Source organism: Acanthisitta chloris, unplaced genomic scaffold (assembly GCF_000695815.1).
Source record: "Acanthisitta chloris isolate BGI_N310 unplaced genomic scaffold, ASM69581v1 scaffold15352, whole genome shotgun sequence".
Lineage (NCBI taxonomy): Eukaryota > Metazoa > Chordata > Aves > Passeriformes > Acanthisittidae > Acanthisitta > Acanthisitta chloris.
In genome coordinates this window covers 123,533-133,530 of record NW_008659510.1, presented here as the reverse complement: position 1 = coordinate 133,530, position 9,998 = coordinate 123,533, and the positions used below count along the sequence as shown (strand labels likewise).

Genomic DNA, 9,998 nt, shown 5'->3' with positions numbered 1-9,998 from the left:
GGAGCCCCTTGAGGTACTGGAAGGGGCGCTGAGGTCTCCCTGAAGCCTCTTGCTGAAGAGCTCTCCTGTCCCCCTTGGCTGTGTACTTAATTGTTTCATCCTGAAGAATTTGTGGAACTGTTGAACACATGACCCTGGAGCAGAAAGAGCTTTGAGCTGTCTGGCACAGGTTTTGCTGTGCTTAACATTTATGGCTTAGAGATGAACTCCCCATCCCTGGGAGTGTTCCAGGCCAGGTTGGATGGGGCTTGGAGCCACCTGGGCTATGGGGAGGTGTCCCTGCCCATGGCAGGGGTGGGACTGGGTATCTTTAAGGTCCCTTCCATCCCAAACCAGTCTGGGAGTCTATGAACTCTGTTTCTCTCCTGTCTAACCAGCAGGGACGGTTCATTCTGGTCCCAGCTCAAACCTCTGTTGGCTTGTCGCAGTCTTAGAGCCAAACGTTGCCTAGTCCTGGATGAAAAGTGACACGAGAGTTGTGGAATCCATTATAAATAGGTTTCATCTCTAATGGAAGAACAAATTGCTAAATGGTTTTCTCTTTTATTTTTTTTAAACTTGATTAATTTTGAGGCTTTAATTAGATTTTTTTGTAGTGATTTTAGGGTTGTTAATTTAAGTGGAGAAGATGAAATGCAAATCCACAAATACAAATGGATTTGGTAAATTAGTGTTAAAAATGAGCCTAGTGATTATTTTTGCCCAATAAACATGAAATTTTCAAAGCTTGTTCTTAGGTAAACTTTTAATTGAGATGTTTTAGGAGTTGAATTGTCTTTGAGTTTGGATTATTTATTTATTTTTCCCAAGCTATCCTGAAATGTATGTAATTAGGGCCATGATTCCATTTGCCTACATATTTATTCCTATGTAATTTGGTTCATCTTAGCCCAGGAGTGATGAATTCCTTTCATTACATCCAACTCTCTTTGATGGGCTAATGATTCACGTGCAACACATTCCTAAGAGCCTCTGAGCAGGTAGAATTTCCTGAAAACAAATAGTGATTTTCTGCATGCACTGACACAAGTTAATTTTTCAGGGGTTTCTTTTCATCTTCAGACAAGAGGAAATGGAAAGGGAATAACTTGGGATCTGTTTTTACTTCTGCACTGTGCAGCTGCTTAAATAGCATCCCATGTCAGGCTGCAAAGGGTTCACAGAGGGAGCCCTCACTCAGAGAGAGCTCCAACCCCTCCCTGAGGGCACTGGACTAGGGGAAAATCCATCCTGTGCTGCACTGGCAGCTGTGGGAATTCATGTTTTCCAGGATAAAAGAAGTTCTTTTGGTTTGGGAGCTGTTAAAGGGCAATTTTTGCAGGTTTCCCAAGCTGTTTTCCAACACATGTGACCCCAACACACACAGGGATGATGTGTAGGAACTATTTAAGCATTTCTGAAACCTGATTTTGTACCTACACAGCTCACTGTCGCTCAGCTTTGTGTTTTAGAGCATCCATTAGATATATAAATGTACATATATATGTTCAGTGTGTAAATGCCACCTAAACCCACCAACTGTCTCCCTGTGGCTGTCATGGATAGAATCATTTCGGGGAAGAACAAGAGCTTCTTGCAAATCACTTTTGGTACCATCAAGGGTTTGGTGCAGATGGAATTGGTCAGTAGTCCAATCCAAGGTGTTCAAGGACAGACTGGATGTGGCACTCAGTGCCGGGGTCTGGTTGCCATGGTGGTGTTAGGTCATGGGTTGGACTTGATGATCTCAGAAGTCTTTTCCAACCTGATTGATTCTGTGGTTCTCCTGTCCCTGGAAATGTTCCAGGCCATGCAGCAACATGGATGTGTAAGATCTCCCTGCCCATGGCAGGAGGTGGGACAGATGATCTTTAAGGTCCTTCCAACCCAAACTCTTCTGTTATTCTAAGCAGTCTAAAACAAACTTTAGCCAGAGGGATCCAGTGGATGCAACTCCTTAGGATCTGAGAGTAAATCCAGGTTTCCATTCCTTAGAACTTTTCCAAGTTCTGTTACTTTTCCTTCCAGAGCACCATTAAACCGCAGCCATGCCAGCAGAATTCTGGTGCTGTCCCTTGCCAGGTGCTGAGCTCTCTTTCTCCCTGCTGTTGCAGATGCTGCTGACAGAGTACCTGGACATGAAGAACACCCGTACAGCCTCGGAGCCCTCGGCCCAGCTGAGCTACGCCAGCTCTGGCAGGGAATTTGCCGCCTTCTTCGCCAGGAAGAAACCCCAGCGGCCCAAGAACCCTCTCTTCAAGTGAGTTGGCAGTGTTAGAGCTGTGCCTGAGCTGCCTTTGGCCCCTCGAGTGCTGCCCAGGGCTGGCTGTGATGGCTGTGTTGTGGTGGGAGAGATGTGCAGGTCCCAAGGTGCTGATTCTCCACCCCAAGCTGACGCTGGCTCAGATCTGTTAGGCATTCAGCTCTGGTTTGCAGAGTTTAGCTCATCCCAGGGCTCATTTCAGGGCTGGAATCCCATTACACGAGCTGCTGCAGAGCATGCAGTGATCCATTATGCCTCTCTTTGTCCGTGGTAAATTCAGGACCTGTTAAAGAGAGAGATAAAGGGAACTGGACAAAGGGAATTAAGATAACTGTGTAATTACCAGATAGACTAAGCAGTTAATCCTGTCACTAACTCCTTTAATTCAAAGTTCAGGGTGGAAAGAATTAAGTGGTTGGGAGGAGAGAGGAGTGAGAGGTTGGGGGAGCAAGGGAAGGGTTTGGGAGAGAAGATTTGTGCAAGAATAAGGTATTAGGAGAGGAGTTGGTAGTGTTATTACACCTCTACTCAGGGGAGCTGTGCTCAGTTTTACCTCTGCCTACATGTGCTGGTCAGTCCCTTTAGCCTGCTGAGGATTTTAGGGAGTGCCAAAATGTGCTGGTTTGGCTGCAGGTGCTCTGGGGGATGTGTCCTCATGGCACCTGAGGCCACAGTTAGAAATCCAAGTCATCTTCACTGTCTTTGCCCCTCGCAGCACAAGCTGTCCTGTAACCTGTTATTACAAGGTTAAGTGTTGCCTGGAGGATTTCAGAGGTGCCTCCTGCCCCTGTCAGCCCATGGTTATTACCCCCACCCTTTTTCACCACTCCCATGGCTGTTTGTGTTGAGAATTGCACTCTAAGTTGCAGATGTACATTGAAGCAAACCAGAGCATCTTCCCTTCTCGTATTGTGCCTGTTCCCGGGTGTAATGGACCATGTAAATGTGAGGAGCAAAGCTGCTGTGTATCACCTGCAGCAGGTTGAGGCTGTGTATTAGTTTGTCAGCAGAGTGAGGAGGGTGTAATTGTTTAAAGTGAAGGTGCATAACCTCGTGGGAGCAACGTGTCTGTCCCCACTCGCTGTCCTGTCACCGACTCACCACACTGACAGCAGCACTTACTGGCAGCTCTTATTTGGTTATCTGTCTCCTGTCAGCTGTCACCATATCTCTGGAAATCTCCCCTGAAATGGAATTTCTCAGTCCACTGAGGTTTGTCTCTGTTTGATGGAGTGTTTTTCTTGTCTCCTCTCCCATCGTCGGTGCTCTCTGTGCCAGGTTTCCCAGCTCTTTTTCTTGCCTCTCCATTAGGTCTGCCCAAATCAGAGGAGCTTCCACTTGTCAGCATAGCTGCTTTTCATGCCTCCCTTCAGGAGTCTCTTAGGGCAGGGCTCCTGCTCTGCTCCCAGATGGATGCAGGTGTTTGTGCTGTGTCCTGTGAGAGCTGTGAGCTAATTCTGTTAGTACTTCTGGTTGTGTTTTCTAGCAATAATGGGAAGGATTAAAACTCAGTTGTATCTTGTAGTAGTTGGAGTTTGGAAGAGCCTTTGAATCGTTGTTTCCCTGTCTTTAAAATAGGTGTAACTAAAGAAATGATCATTTTCTTGAAATGTTGCTTTGAAAAAGAAGCTTCAGGTAAAGGGAACATTGGGAATTTGGGTAATTCATGCCATGATAAACCTGCCATGTCTCTGCAGATCAGGTTTGCAAGAGGGAAATTGGGCATTGGGTAGGAAAGGAGTGAACTGTACAAGCAGGTGCTGAACACCTGATACATTTTGAGGGACTGGAGATATCCAGGGATGGGAATGGAGCTGGGAAGGGGCTGGAGCAGCAGGAGAGGCTGAGGGAGCTGTGGAGGCTCAGCCTGGAGAAAAGGAGGCTCAGGGGAACCTTCTGCTCTCTGCAGCTCCTGCCAGGAGAACAAGGGACAGGACATGGGGAAACACCTCAAGCTGTGCCAGGGGAGGTTCAGACTTCAGAAGGAATTTCTCCATGGAAAGGGCTGTCAGGCATTGGAATGTGCTGCCCAGGGAGGTGGTAGAGTCACCATCTCTAGAGGTGTTCAGGGAAGGACTGGATGTGGCACTTAGTGCCATGGTCTAGTAACCACGGTAGGGTTGGACTTGATGATCTTGGAGGTCTTTTCCAACCTGTCTGATTCTATGAGTAGGTGCTCCTTTCTCCCTGGTTCCCAGTGCCCAGCCCAGGCACAGCCAAGACTGGTGTTTGCTGGGCAGTGCCTGCTCAGGGTGACAGCTCTTGGCCCTGTGGGATGTCCCCAGAGCTGAGCTCAGGCTCGAGGCCTTTGGCCATGGGGCACTTGTGATCCCAGGGACTCTCAGCTTGGTAATCCAGAGCTGTCCTGTGTCCCTGAGGTGTCAGATCAGTGCCCACTCTGTGGCCTTTCATATGAGTAGCAAAGACTGTATTTATGGGGCAACAGCAGTTGGAAAAATGTTTGTCTCTGCCTCTCGGGTTGGTCCTTGTGGACTGGTAGAGCCACACAGTAAATAGTAATCGATTGGTTCCTAATTCCAGGAGAATGTGAGCTTTTAATTTTTATACAGTTTTGAGCTGCCTGGTGCTCACAAGATGCTCCTGGGGCTGCTGACTGCCTGGATTGATTTCTTTCTCTGCAATTCCAGGTTTGAGTCCTCCTCCCATGCCATCAGCATGAGTGCCTACCTGAGGGAGCAGAGGAGGGAGCTGTACAGCAGAAGTGGAGAACTTCAAGGTATGGAAAGATATAATGTGTTGGTTGGAGAGTTCTCTTTGCAGGAACTTGGACATCCTGTCCATGCTATGGACCAATCCGTCAGGGGATTGATCCCTCTCTGCTTTGCCATGCAAATCTCTCCAGTTTTAAACTCTTGTTTCATACTGGATTGAGAAGCATCAGGATTTGTCCTTACTCCCTCTGCATCTTCAGCTGTGCTGAAGATGACAGTGTGTAGAAATGAAGTACAGTGAAGATACCTGTCATGTAAATGATGATCTCACCTTCTACACACACCTGGAAGGTGTTGAGCTTGCAGCTCTTTACCTTTGGAGTCTCCAATTCTCACCTTCAAAACTGTCACATGCTCTTGGGCCCAGGAGTAGCTGAGAGAAGTCTCCCAGTGGGATGTTGTAAATTGCAGGCTGTTCTATCACCATCAGTTTTTTGTACCAGCGCCCAAATATTTTTCAGCTGTTGAGAGCAGAGTTTGGTGCAGTGATACGGCCATCAGGGAGCCTTGACAGTTGCCTCCAAAGCTCCAGGTCTCTTCAGTCTGAGCCCTGGTGCCTTCTGTTTTTCCCAGTTGTCCCATCCTGACCTGACCAGTTGTCCACGTTGCTCTAAAAACACAGTAGAGAACAGAATTGCTGCAATCCACGTCTGTGTCCTCTTCTAGGTACCTTTGACTGTGTGCAAGGGCCTGAAGTGACAGGACACAGGGAATGGCTTCAAACTGGTAAAGGGCAGGGCCAGATGGGATATTGGGAAGGAATTCCTGGCTGCAGGGTAGTGAGACACTGGCACAGGTTGTCCAGAGCAGCTGTGGCTGCTCCATCCCTGGGAGTGTTCTAGGCCAGGCTGGATGGGGCTTGCCGCAGCCTGGGCTGGTGCAAGGGCTCCCTGCCCATGGCAGAGGTGGAACAAGGTGATCTTTCAGGTCCCTTCCAACCCAAACCATTCTGTGATTCCATGATTTGGGTGTTTTTCTGGTTATTGCTGTTAGACTGAACTGAGAATTTGTTGTTAAATAGCTTCTTTCCTGTTCAGAACTCATTTCCAATGGGCACAGCCAGATTTCATGGAGCAGTGACTCCTTACTGATGGAAGACAAACCTTGAGGAAACATTTGGGAGTGTGTCCAGGAGAGGAGGATGCAGAAGAGCTGAGCAGGCTCCCAGCTGCGGAGTGTGAGGCCGGGAAGAACAAAACCTGAGAGCTGACAAAGAAGTAAAGGACAAACTACAGGAATTAGTGTGGATAGGGCCAAGATTCTATTGCCCTTTCTGGCTGAATTGGAAGAGCTTGAACATGATGCAATAGGTGACAAAAAGTCAATGTAGGGAGTCAATAGGGACAATAGATGAGATGACTTTGCTGAGAGTCTTTGCGGTTGAAGCATCAAGAAAAGTTTCCCTTTGAACTTTATGTTAAAAATGTAGTAACCTCTCATTCTATTATAAGCTGCTGTTCCATTTAGGTAGCTCATTAATCTTCCTGAATCCCAGACCACAGCAAGATCTGCATTTGGATTTTTTTAAGGTTTTTTTTTTTCATCCCTTTTAAAGAGAAACACAATTTAATTGTTCAATCAGGTTAGTGGCAAGCAGACATGTGACACTTCTGGCTTCAGCCTTATCCACAGGGATGATTTTTCACTGGCAGCAGGGGGAGGGTGACTTGTTAGGAGATCTTTTTTCCTGAAAAGATCTTCAAAGAAACATATGCATGAAAAGAAAGGAATTTATAAAAGTTTGGCTCACGCTAACTTATTTGAAATAAGAATTTAATTTAAATAGCCTTAAAATGTGTGAAGATCAGAGTGATGCTCTGGCATTAGCCTCTTTGATTTGCTCTGAAATGGAGCAGTGAGTGAGGCACACATTGTCCCTCGGGGGGAGAAAGGGACCTGCTGCAGGAGACTCAGAGGTGGAATTCTGCTGTCTTCTCCTTCTGCTGGAATTGGAGAAAGAAGACTCAGGCCATGGGTTTTTTTCCCTTCAAGTTGGGCACACAAGTTCTTTGAGAAGTGTCAATAAAAAAACGAGGGAGAGAACAAAGGTGTAATATCTCCTTCTAGACTAACAGAGTGTAGAGAGAGCTGGGGCTGTTCAGCCTGCACCTTAGAGCCCCTTCCAGTGCCTCAAGGGGCTCCAGGGGAGCTGAGAGGGACTTGGGACAAGGCCTGGAGGGACAGGACACAGGGAATGGCTTCAGACTGACTAGATGTGATATTGGGAAGCAATTCCTGGCTGGGAGGTGCTGAGGCAGTGGCACAGGTTGTCCAGAGCAGCTGTGGCTGCTCCATCCCTGGGAGTGTTCCAGGCCAGGTTGGATGGGGCTTGGAGCAGCCTGGGCTGATGGGAGGTGTCCCTGCCCAGGGCAGGTGTGGGATGGGATGATGTTTAAGATCCTTCCAACCCAAACCATTTATTCTTCTCTGATTAGCTATATACAGAACATGTGAGATGTCTCAATATTGAGTGTGTGTTTGTCTCCTGGGCTGCAGTGGATCTTACTAGAAGTTTGGATTTTGAACAGCTCAGGTGTAACTCTTGGGGCTCTGAATGACCTGATGTCTGCAGGTTTTGATGCTCCAGCATGTCCAGGGGATTGGTAGGAGAAGTACAGAATTAAAGGTGTATTATGTTACAGAATCCCGGGATGGTTTGGATTGGAAGGACCTTAAAGCTCATCTAGTTCCACCCCCTGCCATGGGCAGGGACACCTCCCCCAGCCCAGGGTGCTCATCTCTGGCAAGGGATGGCAAATTGGGCTGTGAAACAAAGCTCTGCTCTAATGAGACAATAGAAAATGAATATTTTTTTAGCCTTATTTCCTATAAGTTAGAAACTGATTTTTTTCATGTTGAGCAGGTGATAAGTGCAAAGCCCTGAACACCCCAACGATACACATTTCACCTTGGGGAGTGGGTTTGTGTTCCTCCCCAATTTGCTGCTCACCTAGTCTCACTCCAAGCCTGAAAAATGTCTTACCACAGGATCTTACGTAATTCAAAACTCCCATGGAAACTCTGCTAATTAAGATTTTGATGCCAAGAAGCAGCAGCCAAGGCAAATGGGATGTGATATGACAAGGGCACAATGTAAGGCCAAGTCCAGGGAAAAGGCAGTTATTTGTAGGTGCCTTGTTCCATTTGGATTCACCAAGGGGCTGCTGGGGGGAGCAGCTGTGCTCAGCACTGACACAAACCAGCCCTGACGTTTGGGCTAATGCGAATTCGGTTAACTTTTAGAGATGGGTATGATAATGTGTTGTCAGTCAGAGGTGCTGGGTAGGGGGGAGAGGCAATAGAATCCACGTCTGGTTCAAGGAGACGTTGTGACAAGTGGACAGTGGTGGTTAAAAATCCTCTTTAAAGAAGGGATGAGGAATAAACCAGCTGAAGAATCAGCCCCTCACTCAGGCCTGGGAGGGGGAAGCAATTTGATGTCTCCAATCTCCTGTCACGAGCTGCTTTTGTCTGCTCAGGATCACAGTTTCCTTCGAGCCTGAGGAGAGGGCAGAGAATGGCTTATTTTTTTGGTTTTTTTTTTTGTGGTGCTTTGGCAGCATTAATGCAATCAGCTCCTTCAGCCCTTGTAAGGCCACTTGTGATTTCCTCGGCGTGTGCTGGTCCTGGGGTAGCGGATTAGCCACACGTTCTCTTCAAAGGCTTAGCCAATCAAGGAGGGGTTATTAAAACCAGGCTGCTTTATGACTGAGAATTAATTAGAGCGGCATTTTCATGCAAAACATCCAATTTTTTGATTAGCAATGGAGCAGGGCTGCAATTAACACTCTAGGAAGCTTAAATTTCCAGCGGTTTGATTCTGGGGAAATGAGATTATCAAACCAGGGTCAGGCTCTTGACAGCAAAGGGGGATTATGTGGCAGAAAACAATTTGTTTCTTGATTTTGCCTTGGAGATTGTTATGAAAGCTGCAACAAATTCAGAGGGAGATGCCTAAAAAAGGAGGCAGGAGGATCCCTGTGCTTTTGTCAGTGCCTTCCTTGCTGTGCACAGAGCTTTGCCTCGTCCCAGCGCTGGGGAGAGAGCACAGTTTGCATTTCATCTGCAGCAACAGGTCTGCACTGCTTGGTGGGGTTAGTCCTCCTTCTCCCACCCAGGTGGCTTTGTTTGGGGGTTGTGAAACATGTTTTTTGATCCCTTTCTGGTGTCTGAGGAGATCTGTTGCTGCTTATTAAAGGCTGACCTCGGCCAGGGCTGTGAAGAAGGATCAGGGCATCTCTGTCGCTTCTGGAGAAGACTTAAGGGTTTGGGGGGTTTTATATCTCCCACTTAATTCTTGTCACTTCTCAGGGAGATGAAAGGTGTTGAAAGTCAGGCTTGGGCTGTGAAATCTCTGCTTTTGGTTTGTGTCAGGGACTTTGAGCAAGGTAAAGCTGCGTGAGTAATTTTTGATGGCAGGTCGATATCTGCTGAGTGCTGTGGGTTGGGAGAGGCAGTCAGAGCAGAGAGGGTCTCAGAGCTGGCAGCTGTCACAAACTGGTTGGCTTGGGAGGGACCTGCAAGATCATCTAGTTCCACCCCCCAGGGACACCTCCCACCAGCCCAGGCTGCTCCAAGCCCCATCCAGCCTGGCCTGGAACACTCCCAGGGATGGAGCAGCCACAGCTGCTCTGGACACCCTGTGCCAGTGCCTCAGCACTTTGGTCTTGACTTCAAGCTCCTCTTGCTTTTCTCTTCTGCCTCAGCACTTTGGTCTTGACTTCAAACTCCTCTTGCTTTTATCTTGAGTCCCATACACTGTTCTCCTCACTTCAGAGCTCAACCACCTCTAGTAAACAGGTATTGGAGTAGGTTTGCCCAGGGAGGTGGTAGAGTCACCATCGCTGGCGGTGTTTGAGAGGTATCTGGTGCTGGAGGAGCTGGTTTAGGTGTTCCAGCAATGACAGGTTAATGGTTGGACTTGATGATCTTAAGAGTCTCTTCCAACCTTGATGATCCTGTAAACTACTGCACAGATTATCAGATGCCACATGGTCCTTTTTCAATATGAAACCCAAAAATAG

At 47.5% G+C, this 9,998-nt stretch overlaps 1 protein-coding gene across 1 annotated transcript in view; it reads left to right on the top strand.

Moving 5' to 3' along the window:
* The window catches only part of EXOC4 (exocyst complex component 4), a 180,041-nt gene that overhangs the window by 52,350 nt on the left and 117,693 nt on the right, over nucleotides 1-9,998 (top strand). Inside the window, exons 7-8 of the mRNA XM_009069411.1 lie at nucleotides 2,094-2,239; nucleotides 4,891-4,979. Of these exons, the coding sequence (XP_009067659.1) occupies nucleotides 2,094-2,239; nucleotides 4,891-4,979 (235 nt within the window). The remainder of the gene's footprint in view (nucleotides 1-2,093; nucleotides 2,240-4,890; nucleotides 4,980-9,998) is intronic.